The following is a 27,209-nucleotide window of genomic DNA, read 5'->3' as shown; positions in this document are numbered from 1 at the left end:
ACCGCTGCTGTCTGCTATAGAGAAGTAGAATTGGGAGCTGCTATGTCCTCTGTTTGGCTGCTTGAGTAAAAACTAAGGATTCATTGAGCTTTAGCCCATTTTTGCACATGAAATACGTTAGAAAATAATGCTAAACATATTCCAAATTTGAAGCAAAAGTTGGCAATGTTAATACTCAACAACAGCTGCTAAAATAGTTGAAGAAGCAGTCGAAGTAAATATATTGTGATAGTTGCTCGTATGTTCTGTACATTACATCCATGAGCCCAAAGAGCCTTGTCCACTCGACCTTGTGAATGAGCACATTTGCCTTCGGGGCTGGTTTTGCACAGAGGGGACAAAAGTGTGTTGACATCAGTACTGGTTGGGCAACCCAAACATACAAGTTACGGCCCCACTTGACACAAGAATAGTGAGACACAACAGAGAAAATAATGTGTAACATAGGCTGAGCAAGAGCAGAGATGTCGTGGGGTCAGTGAGATAAAAGGGTTACGGTTTTTTCATGCACTGGTCAATGTTGAGAGTTTGGGCTATTTTGCTTTCATAACGTGTCTTCTTTAGGACTAACATTAGTGAAAAGAAAACATCTAAAATACACATTTAGGTTTTTATTAACTAACTTTGTCTAGTAGTGTCTGTAAATTTCTCCTTAATTCTCCAAAAGTTAGCGTTAGATAATGCCTCATTTGCATATTTAAACAATATAATTGTTTTAACTTGTAATACAGAAGATAATTGTCTTAATGTAAGTAATGAAGTGATGAAGTTTCATGGTCATAGTTACATTTACCTGTAGTGTGTTCCTTATGTGGAATGTCACAATACATATCTTTAAAGAGTTTTTTCAGCAGCTCTTACATAAACCAAACTTTCCAGTTTCATTCCTCTCTATATTCTGAGGGTTTTCATAGAGGGGTTTGTTCATATACTGTATCATTCATAACCTGATTTATAGAACATTGTTTTCCTAAAAACATGGCAACATTGTTTTTGCTGAATCATGGAGTGAGACAACCAGATATCCAAAATTCCCTGTGTAGAAACCTTTAACTCTATTATGTCAACAAAATGAAACCTTAACCTTTAACCTGGCTCCATCCAATGCTCAGTTTTCTGTTCAGGAAATATATGCAAATTAGCACATATTTAATAAGATAATGCTTCATTTATTTAAGGATAATAATAAAACACAAAAGTTTTAACTCACAAAATAATGTCCTAATGTAAGTAATCAACTGGGGAAGTTTCATTGAGATATGTATTAGTGAAAATCTTTAACCTGTCGTCTCTCCTTAAACCAAATACGGATGCAAAATGTCTCTTAGAAAAAGGGCTTTTAGAAACTCTTTATCATACGCACAACAATAAACATCTTATTAACAAAAATAGATGAAAGTGACTTTTAAAATCCAAGGAATTTAATATATTTCCCCCTTTTAATTTCCCCATATGCCGCCTCAGCCGAGTTTCCACTGCTCACATTATGAATCAGAGGGATTGTCCAAATCCTGGAGTAATCCTCCAAGAGCCATATAACGAAGAGATCAACCCAGAGCACAAGGCAAACAATTTAGCATGACGTTAAGTCCCCGTCTCATACAGTGAGAGAGATGTCCATTAATACACCTACCTTAATTTGCATTCACTCTAGCTGAGGTTCATTGAATGAGAATGAAGGTAGTTCCTAAGTCAATCAGCTCTTTTCTCTCTGATGGTCTTCAGATACATAAAGCTTTGCCTCTGAACAAGATGTATTGAGGCTGTAATAAAAACCGTTGCTGAATTTGAATGACAAACTCCTTTCCACTGAGGCAGTGGTACTGCCATTTCTTTTTGCACAGCACACATTATTCTGGATGTAATATCCTTTTTATTTTAGATGGAAAATTAGCAGAAAATGCTAAATGAAGTCAGGTCACAGAGTATAAGTCCACACAGGGAACAGGACGGGGTGGATGGAGGGACAAATAAAGACATGACTATCACCCAGGAGACTGCTGTTTGAGTCCCGTGTGAAACTAAAACAACTTTACTTATGCACGTAATTTCATTTACTTAACAATCATACATATTTGAAACCAAACCATGATCTTTTCCTGAACCTAACCAAGTAATTAAAACTGCGACACTGAGACCGTGAGTGATGAGTTGTGAATGAGAACAACGTGTGGACAAGACAAGCGAATTGTCCTTAAAAGAAGCTTGCTCTTTACAAGACTGACCCTGAGATCACGTTGGTACATGACACGGACGTAAGAGTGACATCAATCTCCTCATCTAACGCTTGGAAAGAAAGCAAAGTGTTGAACTATCCCTTAAAATAAAGAGTTAATTCTGCTTTTTACAAGCGTAATGTATCAAATCCTGGAATAGTATGCGGAATCTGAGGTCCTAAGAATATCACACACAAACACATTGACTCTATTGTAGGTGACTACAGAACTTTTTTAGTCCCATGACACCATCAAAGTTGCTCGTCCCTGCACGTCCTAATGATCAAACCTCATTCTGAGTATTAGTAGAGCTTTTTCTGATTAAACTGTCTCAGAGAGGTGAGGACCTCTTCATACACCTCTGCCACATGATAATGTGACAGCAAAGGCCATTAATGCAAGAGCACAGAGGTCATTAGCATCGCTCCATGGTGTAGCATAAAGTAATCACCTCCTGAGATCTGTCTCCTGTGACTGCTGTACTGTCTGTCCTTCCCCTGTGGTTATTCTCTACATGTGTAAGGTCAGTTAATGATGGTGGACAGAGATATCTGACCAGGGGAGCCGCACTGGCAGCTGATTATGCGCCGCTCCCGACACTTCTTAACCAGCCATGGGATGACAAGGATGACACTGTTAAGGATTTTTAACATACATCAAAGATTTGCAATGAGAGAAGGCAGACCATAAATTGGAATTTAGCTGGTAGGTGTGAAACTCTGGTTAATGAACAATGCCTCAGAACCAGAACGTAAAAAATAACATTTCCTGATTAATTATAATGTGGAATTGTAACTGTGAAATGTATCCCAATTTATCCATCTGGTAATGGCCATATTTAATAACTCAGATTTTTAATGAGCAAAAGCACAGCACTGGAGCAACCACACAGCCCAGCATCCCGACAAATGACTTCTAAATTGGACGCTTCCGCACCTCGCAATTTACATTCAGTATTGCATCTGCGTGTAGCAAGTCTGGCTTTCATGCGACAGTCTAAAGTTTGCGTCCTTTCACAGACCTGCTGTTAGCGCTCACCTTTTTTATTCACTTTAACCACTATCTTTAACGAGCCTTAACCGAGTATTTTATTGGCATATTTTAACCATAATGAATTTGCCATAACTACAATCTTTCCCTAAAAACTATCCGAAGAATAATCTGTCTAATGTCAGATCACACAATAAACATTTGTGTGACCTGACATTGAAACAGAAATGGACCCAGAAGCTTATCAATGGTTCATTCACCTCATAAAACATAATAGTTTCTTTAAATAATAAAGAATCAGTATCAGTATCGATATTGATATCCGTGATTAGGCCTTGGTATTACTTGGAATTGCGTTGGAACCAAATGTTGTGGTATTCCTCCCCAAACACATGTTGTAAAATACAAGAAATGTAAAACTGGCGGCATTGGATGCAAAATACAAAAATAAAAACTGTGTCCTTGTCATTTTGCAGAATAATCCAATATTGACATTCTGTCTGGCCATGGTGTTGAATGACAACATAATATCAACGACCAAAAACAATGCCTTTAAAATGTTAATATTGCACATAATGCACATCTATACTACTTCAAAGTTTAAAGGTCTGCTCTGCGAGTTAGATTTAACAGAAAGGAAAACTAGATTGAAATTAATATGTCATTATAGATTTGATTGCCTCAAACCTTCTCTGACTGATTTGTGCTGATTCAGCAGTAAGTGGCTTGTTGAGAGGCAACAATGGGCAGCCTTGGTGTCTTGTCATTCATATTTTCAAGTGTGTGGTCTGAGCATCAAGGGCTGTGATTGGATCAAAGCAGACGAATTCGCCAGATCTAAAAACCCAAGTTCCTTTAAGCACCTTCAAGAAACCCAGAGTGGCGTGTTGACATTCCTGTTGCTGCGTGGAGACCAAACAAAAGGAGACAGCAGTGACAGTTTAGCGTGGATGACAAACAAAGATACAAAAGAGAACATCACACCAGAACAATATATCACTACAGCTGATGTTTCTCCTTCACACAAATGGCATTCGAGTCATTTTTCTTTGAGATGTGTGAATGATGTTTGCCACCATCCATCATAAAAGGCCATAATGGAGGTTGGGGAAGTCTGCGAGACTTGGACACTCCAGGGAGCTCATTACTGGACCTATTAATCTGTTATTTGACCCCTGCGAGAGCACTCCCCAATCTAAAAAAGACCTATGCTTCCTTAATCCAAAGATAAAAACAAAACCTCCACTGTGTCTCGGGGATCAACGCTCCAATTCAGACAACAAAGCAGTGAAATAACATCAATGCCTCAGATTGGTTTGTTCTCAGTGTTAGATAAAAGCAAGTTGATGCAGTTTTTCTTCATCTGACTGAGTGCTTTGAAAATGAACTCCAAGCAAAAGCTAAATTATTGATATTCAAGAGAAATCTTAATGTTAAACCACAGTGCAAATATAACATGAAGCAGTAGAAACGGAGTATGACAATCACCGGTCCGGTAGACCTTTGTTATGACTGAGGATGGAACTAACCACAGGAGTATTGGATTGTGAGTGCTTACCACTTTCCCTTTAAAGAAGAGTCCTCCTGCCATTCTGTGCATGCATCCTTCCTTCAGGGGTGATTGTCTCCTTGTTAGTGGTCTGCTGTTGAGCTCAGCACTTTGCCAAGTCAAAAACAATGTCATGCCTTGGAGGGCTGTGTGTCTCGCACTGTCCTTTCGTTGGGCTTCTGCACGACTCAATTAAATGTCCTATATACAGCAGACAATAGACACAGGTATTATCAGACCATTCCTATTGTACATCATCAGTGTGAGAGCAAGGTATACATGGACTCTAATATTTTATTAAGAGGCACAGTTAACAATTCACACCTTAGTGTTCATATCATTAATGAAAAGTATTAAAGCTGCACCATCATGACCATGATGACGATTATTCATTGATTTTACGGGCAACATATATTTATTGTCCCTTTTACATATAAGCATGTTTTGCTACATCCCTGCTGAACTGCACATCTTTGCATGGAAATAAGAGTGTCACAGTGTTAGAAGCAAAATATAAATAAAATCGTAACAAAACCTTTAACCCAAAATATTATTCTTGTACTCTGGACTAGAGCCGCAACATTCAAAGGACGTTTTTCTCACGCTGCCGCTGCAAGGTGTGTAAGCACCTCAAAGGTGTAAATATTGTTATTATATTGTTTAGGAAGTGCTGGATTTGATAAACATGCAGAGTTTTGTATCAGCAGAGCACGCACTTTAAACGTCGATCATGGTCATTTAATTGTCTGAAGCCAAAATCGTTAATATTCGATTAATTGTGCAGCCTTAAAAACTATGACTAAACATGTTGGTCAATGTTATAACTGGGATTTTCTCAACATGCAATATTGTGGTAGCCATGTGTAGCATGTCACTGTAAATCAAAAAACATATACAAATGACACATTTGCTGTTGGTATATTTCAACAAACATGAATACTGTAGGTGCTTCTCCTCAATAATAAAGCAGCTAAAACAGAACAACAAAAAGATTCAACCAGCCAGTCGGCTCCAGATTTACCTGAGAATATGCACAGCTGCACATTTGAAACACATGATAATGTATCTGGATGGATAGTGGATGTTCATGGTGTGGAGGTCATGAAGAGCTCTGTGCATGCAGGTAGCAGGTTAAGAAATGATGACACCGTATGGACACTCCATTTCAGACTGACTCTCACAGAAACCTCTGGCTTTGATTCCCCCCTCAGATGGCTGGAATGAAAAGGACAGTTATACATATTTCAAGGCCCAAGGATCCACAAAGGGACTTAGGAATAAAGAGGTATGAACCTTTGAACTAAACAAAGGTCCATCACCCACATATCATATCAGATGTGCTGTGTAGCTCTTGTAAAGACGCGGATATGGAAGGAAAGGAGAGAGGAACCAGCATGCCCTTGCAGACAGGTTGTCTGAGTGTTGTCTGCATATCCCATGACCCCCCATCTTCCCCTGTGCCTCCATCTCTAACCCGCATAGCACTTGTTGGCCACAGAGGTCTGCGGAAAAGCCTCCACAGTATCGTCCATCTGTGGCCCTCTTTGAATCAGACTGGAGGCTCATAACAACAGGCAGTATCAGTTGCATTAAGTTGATTAAAGTGGTTGGCGGACACAGGCACTTGTGCTCTCACAATGCTAGATGAAAGAGCAGCAAGGCAGCGGCCCCTCTCCTGGTTGTCAGAGAATCCGCCTTTGCTCTCAGCGTAGGTCAACAAAGGACCAGATAATACTGGGAGTGAAAGCAATCGAAAGCTTCTTTGCCAAATGATCTCTAATTGGCCCTTTCTTCCTTGTGGATCAGTCATATGATTTTGGTGGTGACAGTCGACTTACCCACAATTCTACCTTTAAAAGCTTCTCTTGAAAGTGGACTACTTGAAAGAAGTGACCATTACCTAAACTACAATTGTGGAAAATGAAAAAAAACAATCTAACCCTGAGTGAAAAGAAATGAAGATGTCCACAGGCGGAATTACAGTTATCAAAAGCAGAGGACATTGAATTGCATTTATCAAATACAAAAATACTGCAGTCACAGAAAGCAGATGACACATAATTAAAAGAAACAGGCTTTTGAGAATTGTGGTTGTAATTCTAAAAGAATTGTGCTTTAAAAAAAACAGCTGAATATGATCAAGATCTGACAGCACTTCGGTTTCATTTATCAGTGCTCCACGGTAATTTATTCAAATAATTACGATGCCAGATGCCATCCCCTCTTTAACCATCAAAACAAACTACAAGCTTTGTCCCTCCCATGCAGCTGAAGAGGTGTCATGTGAGGCAAGCTTTCCTTTTCATTACAGATACCATTTGAGGAACATGCCATATTCCACTTTTGGAAAGGAGTCAAGACAGAAACTGACAGTATTGTTCTAGTATCAGTGTAGGAAAAAAACAACAGGAAAAACAAACAAAAGCTTTGGCACTAAGGAGCTGTTCCAGGGATGATAACAATAAAAAAAGGCGAGGTGATCAATGCTGTTCTGGATTTTGATAACACATTGCTCATGCCTGAGACAAATGATGGAAATTCTTAAGGAGAGAGGGCCTGCAATATGCCAAATATGCTCCAAATTAGCCTTCAAGAACAGCTCTCAGTGTGTATATGGAGGCTGCGTGAGTAAATAAAGGGCCAGCATAAATTACCTTTGGATGTCAATCGTGATAGCGCACCCTGTTTTCTTTTTGTTATCGTGTCGCCTATTCGTCTCGCTGGCGGATGACATGAAATGAAAGTATTCTCTCTCTAGCACCACCAACAGTACTCAGAGCGCTTTCTGACACTTGAAAACGCTACGGGTTCGTGAAACCACAGCTGGGCCCCTACTGATTGGCTTGCACACAGGCTGCCACTAAACTTTCGCTGCTTGAGGAGTTGTCTGTGCCGGGACAGGTGGTGTTTATGCAGATGAATGAACACATTACTGTGTGCTCTTCCTTTTGGTTTAAACATTAGCGTTTCAAATGTGACAAATCAGATGTTCATCTCCTGCTATATGCAGCCATTGTGTATGCTGCTGAGAGACCTTTGTATATGAATTCCCCATAGGTGTTGATGTGCACATCCATAAAGCATGGACAACGTATACGGCCTCTGTGATATATTCAGGGAATTTTCTACGAGTACCTGCGTTCAGGCATGGTGGTTATACTTTTTAGTTTCTATTTCATATTATACTGTATATTGTAATGATAACTGGAGGCGGGCTTTGCCGTATTAGTGGGCTAGAATGAACACACTGAAATGTATTTTTCACACTGCAGCTGAGTGGAGAGATAGCTGCTGGGTCTTAAAGTGGGTACGGTGAACACCACTCAATTATCTCCCTATTATCGCACATATGTTCTGTTATAATTGGGCCTCTCCCCTCGTCATTTCAGAGGAGTGTATCAGTGACAGTGAATGCCAACCTCTAATGATTTAACATCTTCTACATGTGCTGAAAAACCTAAAGGTCATTCCATAAAAACACAGTTTCTGTGTCTGTAGGTTTAGAAATGTTATGATATCAATCATCTTACAATATTATTTTCAGTATTGATTCATCTGCTGTGTAGTTTTTTGATCAATTGATTCATATGTTGTCTTTGAAATTGCAGAAATTAGTGAAATATGCACAATACCACAGTTCCCAGGCGGACTAAAGACATTACTACTAGTCACATTCAAGAAGCCCAAACCAGTTCATTATTATTTTTGCAAAACATATTTAGGAAGATTATGAGAATTGTTGCCTATTATTTGGAAATTAATTGATCAACTAATTGTTTCTTCTCTTCTTCTCTTTCCATTTTTTTTATTGTAGGACTGATGTTGAAATCAGAATTGTTTTCCAGCAGACAAAATGTAAGACATAATCTTAGATATCTTTCTGAAACAATTTTCCTGATTTGTTTGTATAAATGTATAAAATATTTTGTAAAGTGACCAAGTACGAAAATAAATGTTCTGTAGTAAAGTGCATCATAATTGTAAAAGGAATCTGGCATAAGGAAGTGATGTGGTACAATATTTTTGCACATTTCCCCCCCCAAAAAAGCAAAATGCATAAAAGGTCTTCTTGATGGGAACTAGCAGATTAGACAGGACATTTATAGACTCAGGCCACGACTTCATGAAATGTTTTCTCCACTTGCAGCGCGCTGCTTTGTTTCTGCGACACTCTGTGCTGTGGGTGAGACACTAAAGTCCCTATTGTCTGAGTCAACTTGACCTGACCTAGCTGGTTAAGCTGAGGCATTGTGAACAGCAAATCGCTTCAACCGGGGGGTAGCTGCTTTGTGTGGCTATGGGGAAAATAACCTTATAAAAGCCCATACCCATAGTTAATGCAGAGAAAGACCAGTTTTGTCCCTGGAAAAGCTTGGTTTATTTCCCACTGCCAGTGAAAAACACAACTATGGTGATCCTTTTATCCATTTAGCAACATTTCTATCAAATGTGTTTGTTTATGCACACACGCATATGTCCAGGTTTCTCACCACTTTATGCGTATGAGATACAGACATATGTCTGCATATACATGTGTTAGAAATACACTCATTCTAATTCCAGCAGGAGATGATGGTTGTGTGAAATATCTAGAAACGCTGCACCAATCAACAACTTGCATGGCCTGAAGCCCGCAGCAGTAAAGTGGTGAGAGGGCCAGACAGTGCTTAGCACAAGCTCCTAATCACATTGCACCACTCGACAGGCCCGTGCTTGCACGTCGCAGGTACTTGTAAACTCCTATCAGGCTTTCTCTTCACACCCAATGTTGCTCTCAATGTCTGCCTTTACCGAGTTGATCTGGAGACAATCTTAATTTAAAAAATGTAATTAACTGTGCCACAACACAACCTCCAGCAAGTGCTCACTGCTTATTCTCATTCAAAAAACAAAAACAAACAATGTGATGGAAATGAGGTTAGCAACGTCGCACTCATTTTGCCATATTGTAAAATCAAATCTGACTCTGCGCCTGTTTAGACAAGATTACTGCTGCTTCTGTACATATTACAATATGAAGATGATTGTTATTTACACAGCTCTCTTTAACAATCATCATGTAACGGAGCAGATTGTCTCATCACTCAAACATATATAACACTGTTGGGCTTTAACATATGTGTCGTTTGCTTATATAACAACAAGTGACAACTCGTATATGATAAAAGTAGAGCTGCAACGATTAGTCGATAGATAGAAAAATATAACTATTTTGATAATCAATTAATCATTAAAGTAATTTCTCATGTAAAAATGTCAGAAAATGCTGTTTTCAGCGTCTCAAATATGGAGATGTCCTGCTTTTGTCTGTTTTATATCATATTAAAGTGAATATCTTTAGGGCTTGAACTGACAAGACAAGACATTTAAAGACATCACCTTGGACTTTGAGGAACTGAGATGGACATTTTTTACTATTTTCTAACATTTCAAAAAACAAACAATTAATCCCTATAAAGCCCTATATAGAAGATACAAATATTTCATGGGTGTGTGTCTTTACACACACAATCACACACATACATGACGGATCAACCGTGAAAGCTATCAAAAGCAGAATTACTGGTGGTTTAGTCCAGACCAGTCCAAACTTGTATGATTGTCTGAGCTGGCACAGCTCTTGTTTGTGGTCTCTCACTGACCGAGTGGGCACAGAAGGGGGACAACCTTATTCTCCCAATAGGCCCACTGCCACCTCTTCATTTCCTGCTGGACCACTAGACACCTCCCCGACTCTAATTACCACAGCGTTAGTTGCAGTTCCAGCAGCAGCAGCAGAACCTCATGACTACAATGAACCGCACTGCTAATTGTTCCATTACATCAACAATAATGCATCTTAAGAAGGAATAAAAGATTTAATAAAAAAATAAAGAATAGAAGAAACACAGAGGTAGGGAGTAACTTGACATGCTAATTTTCATTAACCCTGATCTTTCTATTCTTTCATCATCCGCCCTCCTCCCCGTCGTCTTGCTCATACAGGGTGGCAAAGCACTCAAATTATCCACAAGCATTCCAGCTATCACTAATTACCCAAAGAGTTCCTCATTAGGCTATTTCAAATCCAACCTTAGATCAACACTTACTCAGACCTCAGGGATTCTTGATTCCCAGCAGCGGTTAAACAAACAATCAGTTCAAAGGATCAGGTATTCTAGTCTAAGAGGAGAAAAAAGCCAAGGGTAAACAACTGCTCATTTGAAAGAAATGACTCCACCGGCTCTCTGGCATGGATGCACCAATCTATAATTCATTTTGCTCAAATACATTCGATTTCTCTCAAATAGAGTCATTAAGATGTAAAAAGGTCTAAATACAAGTGTGCTAGCTTAGCCCAGACTTAAGCCGCGGCTCTCTGCTTTAGCTCATGCCATGTCTTAAAGAGGCTATAGTCATTATTTTATATTAACAATAGGTTACATGTGACGACTTATATGTGAATGGGGTCGCTTGTAGTGATAATGCCACAGAAAATGAATGTAGTTTCTTTAGTTCTACAAGATTTTTTATAGCGACTTCCTGCTCATTGTTTCTTTTATTGTCGAGTCCGCCACTTCCCTGCTTTGGATCAGACTCTCGGCTCTCATAGTGTTGTTTTCGGCCACAGCAGATGTTTGCATAAAAGCTCCAAAACCCACAGTATACTAGCTGCCCAGCAGCAAATGGCCAATGACCACGCAAAGTTGGCAGCTAGCTGGTGAACATAGTGGAGCATTTAGCTCCGAAAGAGACAGATATCTTTCTCAGGAGTTAGGTGGGGACCAAAACAGAGCTAAAGTTAAAGCTGCAAGCGGCGATGAACGGGTCCTCGCACAACCACACGCGTTGGGGGTACTGGCGGAACGCCGGTTGATGCTGCAGTCCCTTGCCGTGACCATTGGAGACTGTGCACGAGTTAATATTATTTCTAGCATGGAGTGTGTTGCGCTGGAAATGACATTTTGGAAATCTTGTAGCACTTCCTGTGTCCACTGTGTGGTGCTAGATCACAGATGCTTAACAACCGTTATGTAGCTCTTTATCATGTGTAGACTACACAATATAATTTTCATGTAAATAGGAGGATGTTTGTCACATAAGGCTGACTTCATGTTGCCAGTAGGTGGCGCTATGACTATGACTCAATGTTTCCCTTTAAGAGTCCTCAGGACTGAACCATTAGTATGCTTGTGGGATTTGGGGCAGTTTAGACAATGTACATTACCAGAGGTCGCAAGATTACTTTCTGGACTTTATCTCTTATTTTTGCCTCTTTCTCATAAAATACTGTAGCTTTAACCTTTCAGGACTTTATCATTTTTCAAATGAATGAATCTGATCTGAACCACAATCAATACTTTGATGGAACAGTATAGACATACAACCTATGGCGAGTTGTTTCAAGAAGATATTGCTTCATTGTGAGGGCTCACAAGCAAAACAGGCAAACACGTAAAGGCGCTAAACAGTTTAGATGTACGTTAGTACTAACAGAAAAATGTATCCTCATACAACTGTTTGCATGATAGCTCACAAAAAGTTATTTGTTATTTTTTGTGCATTTTCCTACGAATGTCCAGCAACACAAGCGATCAGTGCGTCTGCACAGACCCCTGCAGTGCACAACCCCACTTGGTTAGGGTTAGCAAAAGATCTTAGGATGGTTTCAAATAAGTATGTTTGAAGTATACTTGGTAAAGTTTAGGCAACAAAACTACTTGGAAAATGTTTGGGTTAAAATAAGTATGTTTTTATTTGTAACTTGTGTTAGTATGGAAGTTACGTAACAAAACTCTTTAAATTAAAATACGTGGATGTTAGCTCTTCGTTTCACACAGGACACCAACAGCAGTGTCCTGGGTGAAAATCCTGTTGCTTTGACCCATGCATCCACTCCGACCTACTCCCTACTGGACTTTGTCACTCTTCATACTACGCCACCTGACTTCCTTAGAGGCAGCCCTGCACGTCCTGGCTCCTCATTACTGGGTTATATTCGAATTATAGTGCAATACCTCGTAGATACGAACAGTGAATGAAAACAACCTGAACAGAAATGACATTTTCCATTAGTTTCAGATATTGGGTCAGTACTTTATACTCATGACAATTCAAGAATGGAGTACTTGAAAGGATGTAAGCATTGCATGTTACATTGTCCTTTGTTTCCCCTTACAGAGGTAGACCCAAACACCAGTCCCCATGCATGTCCCTAAGAGAGTTATACTCTAACCAATCACAATCCTAATGTGCAGTAATTTCAATTGCTTCTCAGCCCCCATCCTCCCGAGCACACTCCCTTAATGTCAGCTCTGTGCTCTGTGAAACACCACCAGAATTTGAGTCTGTCACTTAAAATATAATGCCGTCAGATCTGTTACTTTAACCTTGAAGCAATTAGCTGTTGCTGAGCCATAATGAATCCTGACATCACTCCGCTGTGATGAAACCCCTAATTGCTCTGTAAAAATTGAAGCTTTTGACATCACTGCTGACAGACTTTTTTCTTCTTGGTTGTGCGGTCGCATGTGACGGCGCCTGGTTGAAACTTGAAAGGTAGCGGAGCTTCTCTGCCATCAGCTGTCCTGTCACTTGACAAAAAGAGAGAGGGGAAACTGGCTGGATTTGCTGAAATGATGAGGCCATTTAAACTATGATATGTCGTAGCTACACGGCATCATTCAGCGGGACTGTTGCAGATGTCCGTGCTAGTCTAAGGCTTAGGCGTGAGGTGGGTGTACATGAGATGACGAGTGGATGGCTTACAGCCTCCGTGTCAACAAGTCTGTTCCCTGGTTACTCCCTGCTTTTAACAAACCAAACTTCAGCAGCATTTTAAGTTAGGGTAAACTCTCTACACTGAGGGACTGGCAGTAAAATGTTGCCAGGTCAGAAAGAATGGAAACCCTGTGCACATAAGGGAAACTATGTTTAACAGTCCTTGATAATCAGAGTATCGACCTTGGTGCACTTTCAGTATCTTAGATAACAAAATAGCTTATGGATAAGACCCAGTACTCCACTGTTATGGATTTCCTGACATCCCAGAGTTACAAAATTCTAATCTTTGAATTGAAAATTATTCTCCAGTTAATTTGATATATGATATGCATGTACTATAGACAAATAAGTCAAGACATCTCATAGTAAAATACATTGTTGGCCTATTTCATCACAATGTTTGTTGAGAAGTTTGTCAGGAAAGATCCCTGATGAGTTTAGTATTAATAATGTAAGACATAAAAACCATATAAAAAATATTTAATGTGTATTAGGCTTAGAAATATGCTTATTATGACCCATAATGCCTCAATGAGCAAGTGTAATATTGCATCATATATGCAAATGTTTTAGTATTAATGGTCAATGCAATGCTAGTCATTGTTGAAATCTATGTTTTTTTCCATTCATAAAAGTTTTGAATCTTCTGTTAAATGAATTGAAGATGTGGCTCACAAAGACATTCATCCTATTTGTATGACACCATGAGAATATAGTATGTATTTATTTTCAACCACCATTTCAAATATGTGGCGCACCTCTCAGCATCACCTGCATTGAGAGGCTCACAGTATGTTTAGAGTTTGAAATTTGGAAAATTAGAACACCCTCAGATTTATTTCCCCCACAGAGTGCTGATGATCGGTAAAATAGTCAAAGAAATGCCCACTGAGAAAATATCTAGGCTGACCATCAAGTTTCTAGGTTGGCTTGTATGTGTTTTGGACTGTGATCAGTGCATACACTAACTTGATGCATGCATCTGTTTTGGTGGCAAAAGCAGCACAACCCCCAATGTGTCCATCTGATGCATTTTTCCAAGAGAAGTTTTATTTTAAAATATGCCTTATGAACGCTGCAGGTCAAACTATTATAATGCAGAGCTTTAAAATTCTCCTGCAGGCTTCTAATGAAAAGGACAACACACAGTCTGGCAGGGGGACGGTAGACAGCAGCTGTTGATTATGGTGTACAAGATGTATAGTAGAAGTTAGTGCGAGGGTTTTTTTTAGGAAGGAGGTGGGGTTAAATTTGTGTTTAGTGAGTGATGTAGGAGATGTGATAATGAGAGGCCAAGGAGAGCAAGTGTTACCTCATTATTGTAATGAAAAAGATATCCCACCATTACATCAGTTGGAAAAAAAGTGGCAATTAAAGTGCCCAACAAGGTTCCTTGAGGCAAGAAGAAGAAGAAAACGACTCTCTAAAGCCCATCTGTTCTGGATAATATGCGCCATGTAAAAGAAAGGCCTAATCCTCTTTATTCAAGTCTGCTGCCCTTTTTTTCCACCAGTGATTGTGTTTTCTCAAGTATTGCTCATCTTCCCCAAAAACTCCGTTTGGCCTCAGCTGCGAATTCACATGGAAGTTATAATAATACCATCAAATTCATTAGTAATAACATATTTCATATATTGCGTTTAGACGATATTGCTCAAATAATATGCTCGCATTTTGTTTTCAAACCTAATCGAGTATGATTCATAATAATAAAAATAATTTCACCTTCAAACTGCCATTGACCGAGTCCATAACAAATGCAGAAAATGCTTCGTGCTGCCAGAATAACTCAGACTCACTGTGGCCCAGTTTAAACTGACTGAAAGCTGCTTTGTTTTGAGATATATATATATACATATACATATACATATATATATATATATATATATATATATATATATATATCATATGATATATATATATATATATATATATATATGTATATATATCATATGATATATATATATATATATATATATATATATATATATATATATATATATATATATGATTATAGCAACGCCCAAAATTACCAGGTAGTATGAGATGGCAGCAGCCTATTAATTCAGTGCTGCTGTACGGCTTAGGCTATTATTAATGAATTGGAACAGCCCGCACAACCGCCGACACCCCCGCCCCTCCCACCCGCAGAGTGCAATAAATAAATAATGCTGTAGAAGTCATGCATATGAACAACATGCGTCGGCACTATACAGCAGTAATGGGCAGGAGCTGTAGGGTCAATATGGTAGGCTAATATTTTTCGTAAACATTGGCAATATAGGCCAGAGATGTTTTCGCAATCGTTGCTTACAAGGCCAAGAAGAGCGCGATATATCCTCTCCAAACGCTTCTTCTGCAGCATGATGCAGTCTCCCTTTATTATCCACGAACCCGGAGATTACATGAGAATGGATATTGTATTTAGTGTAATTACTCTGACCGGTACTGTAAGAGGGGCATGCTGTAATTGCGCTGTGAACACTCGAGCCAATAATAATTCTGGCCCTGGTAATTTGGTTAAACGGAAAAAACGCAGTAATAGGCGCTGTCCGTGTATGCAGCAAAGTGCAAGCTGCTGAAGGTTTTTTTTTTTTTTAAAAGCACTGAATGACTGAGAGCAGAGTCCATGGAGTGAATGGCAAGCACACGGCTTAAACAGGCAACAATAACATGTGTTCAAAATATTAAGAAACAGCTAAATTTAAGCCTGTGTTTAATGTTTCTGCTGGTAAAGTCAGAGAGCTGCCATATGGATTTGGCTGGCTATGGGTCTGTGTGTTATAATCCCAGAAGGTGCATTATAATTCAGCAGGGTTTTCTCTAATATGGCCGGAATGAAAATTCAGCTACAAAAATAAGCGCTCATAAACTCTTCCAAATGTTATTTCTAAAGAAAAAAATTAAGTATAATAAAATATGCAGGTTTGCATTCATTCCTCATTTTTATAGAGCAGCAAAGGTCACTTTGGCTCACTGTAATAAGCGATGGTTTCAAAGAAAAGAAACACAAACAAACGGGCCCCGAGGCGCTAATTCACACGAAGCGCCTCCCCGCTATATTCTCCGGGGTGCGCGCTTATAGGAGGCTAAATAAAACCAAAGTATTTTGATAACATTTAATTTCAGACTCACGCTGTATTTGTTTAGTTGTTTCTCCTGAACCAGCATCTTGCCGCAGTAAGTAACAGACACGTTCAGGATCACAAAACCTCATCATCAAATAATCATCATTTAGGCACTGCGCACTATCACTGTAAAACATTTTTTTTTAAATAGAATTTTAGAAATATACCAAAGCAGGATGATGAAAAAAAGCAAATAACGTAGGAAAAAGTATGCAAAAATTATTGTGATGTGAAAAATACCATAATGTGCAATGAGGTCATTAGAGATTATTTCCCCTCAGAACTTCCTGAAACAAGTTCACTAACGCCTATTGGTTATTGAGAATGAGCAGATTATCAGCAGGGTTTTTTCTTGCAGGTTTCTTCTCCTGATCCTGCGCCTGATCGCTCACGCTGAGAAATGCAGGCTTATTGTCTGCTGTGCTCCCAGGGAACAGCTGCTAAACCAAGGCCACATTCCCAGTATATACCCGACTCATCAAAACCATTCAGCCCACCACCAATCAGCTGCTGCGCATCCATATGTATATGTGCTGGTAAACATAAATATAAAGGCGTGGAAACTGACCTCCATGCGGTGATCACTTTAGTTAGAAACTGAATTAAATATCTTCCAGTGTGAACACCATATGCTCCGATAACAAATTATTTACGTTGATCCATTTATGTCATCAAAAATTATGTCAGCCTCAAAAAAGGGTGAGTTGAGATTTAGACACACTATAATTATATGATTATTACAATTATTATGTCAATATTTATACACTAAATTAATGTCAAAAATGTCTCTTAATAAAATAAGAGCCACATGAAAGCTGTGGATTATTTGCATATTATAAACAAATATATTTAAGTGATATGACACTATTTACAGAAACGAAACCTGGTTTATAATCAATAATGCGTAATTGATAAATTAATAATGTTGATCTTGTATGAAAGTTTGCGTAAAAATGAAATTTGAACTCAAGTTTGAATAGAAGCGTCTGCAAATGCAATTAGTATCATTACTTCTTTATTCATTCCATTCTTCTCCATCTAATAAACTTTATAAGTTTATTTGCTAATGTAAGTGTATTTGTACAAAAGACAAACAAACAAACAATCAGACAGGAGCAGTCCTTGTGTTCTGTCTCGGCCCGGACAGAGAGTCTTTATAGCACTGCGCTTAGGCTATTTGGGCCTATATTAAATACCTCCTTTACTTCTGTAAAATGTCTTTAAATGTGTCTTTTTTGGGGGGGGGAGAACAAGTCCTGCAATGTGGTTCCGATGCAGCTACTCACATCACGTGTTCAACCAGGTTTCTGGTCATCGTCTTTTCTCGTCTTGTTTCGAGTTTTATCGTGGATGCGGTATGCCGATCATGGGGTTAGACAGGGGGTTTAGTGCCGGTTGCCCCCCCGGCCCAAGGCCATGAATGAGCACCCTCGGGACAAGAGGTCTCTGGAGGCTGGGATGCGGCGCGGTAGGAGTCCGGTACATACTGCTGTACATGGCTGCGGCCGCCGCGGCTGCCGTCGTGCTGTCCACGGTGCCCAGCAGGCTCGGGTGGTAGAAATAGGGCGACGGGAACATTCTCTGTAAGGCCGAGTAGTTTCCTGCTTCAGCCAGGAGCTCTAATCCCACCGCAGTTTGCCTCTTCCACTTCGTCCTGGAAATCAGATCAAAATACAAGAGATGAATTATTTAATCAGTTCGCTCTCTTGCTAATTCCCCAGACGCCCCCTTAATTTGAATGCAGAGGCCTAATTATTGCAGGCATCAAATTATGGCTAGGGTTTAATTAGGCAAGAAAATGAAATATCAAGAGTCTGATATGCTTTGGTCCAAACTTTACAAAGCCTACTTTTCCTCTCACCTCCACAAGGACAATAAATGTATGCTCTATAATAAAGTATTCAAAAAAACTTTTATTTAAAATAAAAGTGACAGGAATTTTAAAGAAGCTATAAGTATGTTTTAAACTCAAGGAATGTGTCAGCAATCATAGAGAGGAGGCACAATGTGCATCAACAACATACATTGCTTGAAAATACACTGAAAATGACACTTACAAATAAAAGCAAAACCAGGCCTGTGTATGAAGTGTTTGAATATAATGTAAACCGAACACTTGTGAGTAAGAAACAACTTCTTAACATAAATTGACATGTTCAGAAAATGTGTAATGTCAATTCCTCTACAAAATACACCTTGGCATGACACAGGATTTCGATTTTGTCACGACGTCAGCCTCAAATGTTGCTTAATGCATTAGGTAAATAAAATGATTGTTTTCTTCTCAAATTACATGAACACCATCATCGGGCCTTCCTTGAAAGTGTTGCATGCCTGTGCTGCCTGTTTAGGAGTTTACATGGATTAGAAATGTGTCAAAATAAAGGCCTGTCAAACATGTGAACATGAGTGGCTGAAAAAATATATTCTAATGAAAATAAAAATGAAGAATAAATATAATAAATAAGGTTTGTTTCAGAAGTGATTCCTTAACAACGTGTAACGTGTTTTTTTTTTTATTAAATGATGAAATATCTCAGTGTGGTTCCGGATGGTTTTATTATTGCTGACTTCCTCTAATAAATATTTTTTACAAGAGGAACATAAGACTGTGTTTGCAGCAGTTCGACCATGTTTTGTGTTTGTTGTGTCTGCACTTGACGATGATGATGATGATGATGATGATGATGATGATGATGATGATGATGATGATGATGATGTAACCTACCGTCTGTTTTGGTACCAGGTCTTGACTTGTGTGTCTGTCAGGTTGAGAGCCGCGGCCAGGTCCATGCGGTCCTGCACGCTGAGGTATTTTTGTCGCTCGAAGCTCCTCTCCAACTGGTTGAGCTGATGGTCGGTAAAGGCTGTCCGTGCTTTGCGAGGTTTTTTCGTGCGCATCGGTGGACTGTCTCTGCTACTGGAGATTTCCCGGTCGTTTTCCTCTTTAGTCCCTAAACACAGAGCAAGGCGCAGGAGTTAGACCAAACATAAACAAGTAGGCCTACTTAGAAATGTCTTCACGTAACTGTCCAATATTGTATTAATTCATCCTTTCAACAGTGAGCCCATTAAAACTAAAATAACCACAGGCAGGTGTATCCTCACCTTCTAGACAAACTTTCACCAACTTGTATAAATACTTGCTCGACATGACGCACACACGTGTGCCACAGAGGCAATAAAATAAATGTGTGTGTATTCGTCACCTGAAGTTTTTTTTTTTGTTCTTTTCCTTCAGAAAACGAGAAATCAATATGTCAATCCATCTCTATTTGTAGCTGCTTTTCAGAGCACCACGATCCCCCCTCTAGGAAGAACAATAATCTCTCTAATTGACCCACTAGGGAGGCCCCGCGCGCTCGGGGAGAATCACCAGGCTTACATCTGTTTTCACATCTATTAGACTAATAAAGGCAGCTGAAACCCAAGACAAAGAGTCAGACAGTACAACATAATTATTTGCATTATCTTTATAATATATATATATATATTTTCAGCCCGTTAATTACATTATTTTTACTCAATCCCTGGTCTAGCTATTAGTTTTTGTTGGCTACACTTTTTTTGTAGCACATAATAATTCACCTCATGTAACAGACATGTCATGTTTCAGTAAACGAAACAACTTGCTTCTCTGACAAATAAACTCTCTTCTACGGGCTCTTACCGTTGCATTTTATTTCACTTTGAATGTCGTCTCTTTTGTCCAACTTGCCTCTGTTTTCGTCTTGTTCCAACTTGGGCCTGAAGCCGTCCGGAGCCGTGGCACAGTCTGGTTTTGGCGTGTGATGCGGTGAGGATACGCTGGTGCTGTAAGGTGCGCAGGCTGCCAGCGGTTTACTGTCGCCTAAAATGTCTTTGATTAAAAACGAGGAGGTGGCAATCCTTGGGGCGCAGCCGGCCCCCGCGAGCGGCTGCTGCTGAGGCGACAGCGGCAAACTCTGCGGCTGGTTGTGGTGATGGTGGTGATGCTGAAGGCTGTCCTGGACCAGATGCGGATCGCCGGCGTGCTCCATGGTGACCGAGATGGGGGACGAGGGGGCTGTTCCCACAGTGTCTATCTCCGAGCATGGTGATGGGGTTGCCTGGCTCCTGAAATCCGCTGTCCTGCTGTCGCCGAGCCTAAAATCTCCGTTCATTAGCACGGGGTTACCAGAGTTAGAAGCGCTGGATAAAATAGTGTCTATCCCAAAACTCGACCCGCTGGATGCTTCCATGTTAAGAAAGGAGTGATGAAGTCTTCATAACAACAGTGAGATGCTTCTCCTCCGATGAAGAAAATCAGCAAAATGAACTCGAGAGTTAGAACAAAAATTAAAAATAGTTGAGGAATAAACCCAGGAGAAAAACAAAATCCACGTTAAAGCGGCTCAGATGCTCCAAGATGTTACATTCAATGAAAATGCGCAAAAGCAAAGTGTGGGTCTGCGTAGTCCACGTCGCTTTTTGTGTTTGGATATTGAACTTTGTGTTAAAAGTTGAGGCGTATAGAGAGATATACATAGGGCTGACTCCTCGACATCAGGCTCCCCCTTTTTGCTGCTAATCGCTCCAGTGTTGCTCTACAATGACTTCCTATACTGACGTCACGGCCCACGGCGAGGGGGAATTAATATTTTCTCCTTTATAATAAACACTCGACGCCTTTTCTCTCTTCACCCCCACCCACCTTACTCTGCTGCCATTGGCTTACATCCTGACCGGCTCCGGCACCTCACCAATCAGGGAGTTGTTTCTTTATCTAGACAGTTCAAGCCAACCATTGAGTTGAGTTTAATTCGAGAATAGCTCTTTAAAAAAAGGAGGAAAAAACATGCGTGTGCTTTAAGGCCATGTAAACATTTTATGTGAAATATCCGAGCTACGACTGAAAAGACTGAGGAAGTGAAAAAAAAAAAAAGAAGAAGAAATCATATAATTATGAGCTCTAAACAATTTGATAAAGTCTAACTAGGCAGAAATCCACAGTGGCTGCAGCAGTTCCAGCACTATGGTAGGATGAATTATAAATATCTCCTTCATTTTCAGACATCATTTTATTGACTCTTTCCAGAATTTATTGTTAAACTCTTCCAAGTGAGTAACAGTTGAACAGGCTCAACTGTTGCCGTGTTTTAACTTTGTCCATTTTCAGACCTGGTTTTGAATGACAAATAATTTGGAAAATAATATTATTTGAGAAGTGAACATCAGGCCATGCTCGCGTCCTGAAAAGCGGCTGCAGTGTCATCTATCTTTATGGATATATTCTCAGAGCCGCAAGGTCGACATATTTTAGGAATGGGGAGGAGTGCTGGTGACTGTCATGACAGCGCATCTTGTTAATAACCATGTCATCCTAATTAGTAAAGTAATTATGAGGTGCTAATGAGCGTTCAAAGGTAGTAGGAATTCTGTACTTTCTCCCCCTCCGACGTGGATTTGAAGGATACGGAGGAAAATGTGCGGGTGCGTGCAGCTGACAAAGTGTCTGCAGAGAGGCTGCACTTCTCTATGTGCACGCTCTATGGATGATGTCTGTTCATGGGAAATGTCACTTCTCACAGATAGGTGAATGTATGCTCGTGCTCCATTTTTTATTTTTTTTTGGTGGACGTGAAATTCTCTTTCAGATGGATTTTTTATTTCTCCACAGCCTCCGCACTTTTACGGAATTTGAGGATGAATCATCGAGCTGGGCTAGGTTATTATTATTGTTTGTTTCTTCCTCTTCCCCAGCAGGTTGAAAATGACGATGATGATGATTATTGATGTGAGACGGATGAAGATTGAATGCCGTTGTTCACGCTGTTCAGAAATCCGGATGTGTAGGTTTGTTCCTGATTTAAATTATTCATTTTTTAAAATTGCAATTATCAAGGGACTTTATTAATTACAATGTCATTCATTTATTGTACGCTATATTATTATATTGATCTTTGCATGCAGAAATTGTCAAGGAATGTATTATATTAATATTATTAGAGTAAAAAAGCTACTCACCCTATTATTAAAAAATAATGTATTTTAGGTTTGAAACTTCTTTCTCTTCGATGTTTAGATTTATCTACACGCACACAGGCTGGCACCAGATAAAACAATGTTGATATTTTATTAATAATACAAATGCTTTAAATTACCAACAAGCTGTAAAACAGAACTATAATTAATTTGCTTTACTATTAAGATTATTCCCACATGATAACATGTTTGGGTGTTTTTCTTACAGACAGAACGCAGTCTCTGGGACAACTCAAAAAGAAATGATGTTCATTTCAATTTCAGCATTTAATTAAAAAAAATCGATCCATTTGCTATCAGGCCTTTACACAGAATAAATTAAATGAGGGAGTTTTAGCGAAATGTTTTTAATGTTGCAGTGAGGTTAGCAAGGAAAGTGATCTTGTATTCCTCCAGCAGTGCGATCACGCCTGTCTGCGTCCCGCATGACGCAGGCACAGTTTAAACACAAGGCGGCGACAGAGAGAGTGTGCGGTGAAGTTCAGGCGCGAGCTGAGGCCTCAGCTGCCCTTTAATGACTTCACTTCACTTACAGGGCTTCATACTAAATTAATACGGACATTAAAATAATTATCAACCAGCCAGCCATTAATGAAGTCAGTCTAAAACAAAGTGACAGTCGTGGAAACAAGATTATAACATACACACATATAAAAGGCATTATCTCCACAGTGGAAAGCAATTAGAATATGCTGTCCACATGCAGCCTATAATCAGCCTCTCCTCAACCTTATTCCCTACAAATCGCTCACATCAGATCAAAGCGATGCTTAAACATGTCAGTCAATGTGTGGCTGTTCATCAACTGAAAACATCAACAATCAATCGCTTTATTAGCTTTAAGGCGCCGCAGGAGCAAATTGAATGCGACCAGTTAGGGTATCGTCTTATTGGCCTCAGCTGATGGTCGATGATGGGACAGTGTAACAGTGGCTGGCACCATATTGATTCTCTGGCGGCTTTGCGTGTAAGCTGTCACTTCACCGCTGGCGACCTTTAGGTTGCACAGTTGCAGCGTTTACAAAGAGACACCCCGCATTTAGACTGTCAATCACTGCGAGCTGGACCACAGGAGTTTAGAGCAAGTTAAAAAAATATATGACATGCTAAAGGTTAAAACAAGATTGCTCCTGTAAATTAAATAGTTAAGTAACCTGCCTTAATGATGTAGGACTAATTTTTAATTACATAGGAACAACGTCATAAAAAGCAGGATCTAATCCGGATAGATAGAGGCTATTAAGGGAGTTGGTGATTGGTTATGACGGAATTATTATTATTATTATTATTATTATTATTATTATTATTATTATTATTATTTCTTGGCAGGATAGCATCTAATTAAACATACATAAAACAACAATAATAATAACATCTTAAAATAACAATTTGATACAATTGCTTTTAACATTTCAGGTGCCAGTGAAATGGTCACATTTAAGTAAAAAACAGCAAAAGTGACTGAAAACGTAAATTGTAAAGTCAATCTTAATCTAAAATATGTTTTTAAAAAATCAAGTTAGATTCAAATGAACTTGTTTGATAATGTAATACAGTCACTAAAGAAAATAAATCACAGCCATGCGATCTAATATATAATATAGTCATTAAAATAGACTTAGAAATGATCACATTTTAACAGAAGTCTTGTTCTTCTTTCAGAAGAAACTGGAGATATTGATCAATCTCAAGCAATAAAGCAGTTATTTTATTTATTACACATTAGAAACAGCTGAGACAAATTTGGACTGACTCATTTGGAACAGTACTAATCGGTTCATATTGTTATGGCATGAAAATGGCCAGATTAGTGGCATGTGCAGGGTGCGGGCTGATGTCTGACTGACCATCATCAGAGCGTGTTGTTCTTGACAGATGGTCAGGGATTTGATTAAAAGCTGCAAAAGGACAAGCTGTCCAGCGGTATGTGTGAAGTCATAAGATCATAGTGACTAATCAAACCTATATCACCCAGACGCTCTTCTGTCTGCTGCTCAATGTCTATTGAAAAAAGCTAAAGGTGTTATTTGTCCATGTGGAAGAATATGGACAACCTGCCTGTCAAACCTCGTTATAAAATCTTCACCCTGCTGGATTATTCACAATCCTAAAAATCAAATCCTTCAAAATCCTCAAACCATGTTGGTGCAAATCACTCTGTTGCTATGAAGTCTTACATCTATTAAGAAAGAAGAACGTGAAAATGAACCCATCTTCTCAAACTTCAAGAGTGTGTTAACACCTGTGCAGACGGAGGTCTCATGTGTTCTCAAGTATCTGGCTTCAGCAAACATCACACACTTAATCTGTTTGTGTGTGTTTGTGTGAGCCGAGAGGTCACGGCGAGAGAGAATGTATGGATCAGAGGAGAGCTGGAAGAAGCTGGTTGCTTATAGTACTTTCTAAATATCCAGGGACCTTCCAGCAGTGGACACAGAAGTTCAGGAAGGATTAAAACATCGTCATTGCTGTCAACATATAGCAAATAGGGCCCGAGAATCACAGCGAACACGCTGTGGATGTTGGTCCCAAACACAGTTCTGTGAAAGCACTTATATAAGTGGCAACACTGGGAAGATTACGTTTTGTTTATTTTAGATCTTTGGCTCGGATAGGAAGAGGCCCATCATAGAACAACGTTAGTATTTCCTCCCAAACGTTATCAAGTTCTAAATATAATCCAGTTAACTCATTTAGCTTTTTGTGCTTATTATGTGTCATTTTCACGGCTCCAAAATAATGTATTCATCCAAATAAGTCACATGTAAGATTTGAAAATGTGTGACTTTTGTTAATCTAGTTGTAATGACAGAGAATGTATACATGTTCATGTGCGGTATAATTGCCTATAGAGAGCTGTAATACGTGAGATTTCGAAGTAATCGGTGCATTAACAACCTGAACTTGACTTGCAGGATGATGCAACTAAGCTCAACTCAGACCTCAGACCTCAGACCTCAGACCGCTCTAGGGTAAATACGGCACACTTAATCAATGATTTTACACCAACTGGCTAATGATTGAATTTATGTTTTAACTCTTATATTTGCAGGCATTATGTCAAGACTTAAGAAAAAACATTACAAAATGTTAAAGTTGCACCTCAACAAGAGATTTAACATTGACTATTTTTACACAGTAGCCTTTTGTCCAAAGTTGAACTATATGATTTAATTCATACAAAAAGTTTTGGCCATACTTTAAACACCCATTTAGCATGAATAAGTAGAATATGAACACTTAATAAGCACAATGTAATTATTTGTAATCAAGTACAAGGACATGTAATGGGTTTATTCATGTATTTGTCAACAGTAATAACTTTGAAAATAATTGCTGAATATGCAGTGGATGGCCATATTTAATGATACACATACATTACACACATTATTAAGCATGTATTAACGTTATAGTCATGAACATATCATACAGGCAGGTTTCAAACTGCTGAGCCTGAAGGTTCATTGTTGACTATGGAAATAGTAGTTTGCCAAAAACAATTTAAGGTCCACTTATTTCATTTGTACCGGGGCTTTCCGCCACATCTAGTGGCCTTCATCAATATTAGATGGGGTTAGCTCCGTTGTCATGGAGAGGGGAAAAGTATTCAGAAATAAAGCAATCTTAAAAAATATACACTTAAGTAATAAATACAATAAACATAATTACTGGTATATTAGTAGACATAACAAAGAAATACGTTATAATTCAAATGTGAATAAAGACTTATTTTATATAATTACAGTCTTTGATACTTCACAGAAGCTATAACTGCTGACAAATACATTAATAATAATTGAATATTGGCTTACAACTACATTATAATGTGATTTATTCCATCCATCCATCCATCGTCTACCGCTTATCCGGGATTGGGTCGCGGGGGCAGCAGCTCCAGTAAGGAACCCCAATCTTCCCTTCTCCGGGCCACATCCAATGATTTATTCCAATTATTAAGTATTAATATAGTGCTTATACATGTTAACTGTGGAGGGAGGGTGTTAAATAAATAAATAAATAAAGTGTTACAAGTGTTACTTTAATTAGTTTCTGTAATCGTTATAAATGACTGGACCTTTCCACTATTGATTTAACTTGACCTGGATATTCTAGTTTCCTTTATAATGTTGCACCCTACTGTATCTGCAGTTATAAATCACGGCAATACCAAACTGAGCACGTGACTTTGTGCCAGAGTAAACTGACGAGTTGATACCGCGTCACTCTTGTGCAGTTTTAGAACATATACGCTTGTTAAAGCATCAGTGTGCTCGAGGTTGGGGGACATTCACTCCAATTACTCTCTTTCACAAGTATATTAGTGATCAGAGTACACATGCAGAACAACATACTTCTCCGGCAAGTGGAAAACATTTTTCATTTCGCCATGATGAAAAACAAAGGCTAAGATGATGCGATGATGGGAATCAAATTTTGATGCAAAATTACATCCCAGGAGCTTTGGAATCAAAGGTTGCGTGATGAGCGATCTGACATTTGGGATGGACACAATGTATGTTATTTCAACCTCTAAACGTCATTTCCACTCATGCAGTAATG

General features: G+C 39.1%; 1 protein-coding gene across 2 annotated transcripts; it reads right to left on the bottom strand.

Moving 5' to 3' along the window:
* Positions 1 to 17,658: 17,658 nt before the first annotated feature.
* On the bottom strand, positions 17,659 to 21,159 carry barhl2 (BarH-like homeobox 2). 2 transcript variants are annotated; one of them, XM_029429904.1, is made up of 3 exons: positions 20,317 to 21,159; positions 19,375 to 19,600; positions 17,659 to 18,300 (listed from the first exon to the last, which is right to left on the bottom strand). In XM_029429904.1, the coding sequence occupies exons 1-3, from the start codon at positions 20,864 to 20,866 to the stop codon at positions 17,988 to 17,990; spliced, it is 1,089 nt and encodes a 362-aa protein (XP_029285764.1). In that variant the 5' UTR covers positions 20,867 to 21,159; the 3' UTR covers positions 17,659 to 17,987. The 2 variants fall into 2 exon arrangements, with proteins under 2 accessions (XP_029285764.1, XP_029285766.1); XM_029429906.1 differs by having other exon boundaries at positions 20,365 to 21,159.
* Positions 21,160 to 27,209: the final 6,050 nt, after the last annotated feature.

This window comes from Cottoperca gobio, chromosome 4 (genome assembly GCF_900634415.1).
Source record: "Cottoperca gobio chromosome 4, fCotGob3.1, whole genome shotgun sequence".
In the NCBI taxonomy this organism is placed as follows: domain Eukaryota; kingdom Metazoa; phylum Chordata; class Actinopteri; order Perciformes; family Bovichtidae; genus Cottoperca; species Cottoperca gobio.
This window is presented reverse-complemented; position numbering and strand designations above follow the sequence as displayed.

Coding starts and splice junctions, on each gene's coding strand:
- barhl2 (XM_029429904.1), bottom strand. CDS start 20,866: ATGGAAGCATCCAGCGGGTCGAGTTTTGGGATAGACACTATTTTATCC. Junction 19,601..20,316: donor AAGTGAAATAAAATGCAACG/GTAAGAGCCCGT, acceptor CTCTGTGTTTAG/GGACTAAAGAGGAAAACGAC. Junction 18,301..19,374: donor ACCTGGTACCAAAACAGACG/GTAGGTTACATC, acceptor TCTGATTTCCAG/GACGAAGTGGAAGAGGCAAA.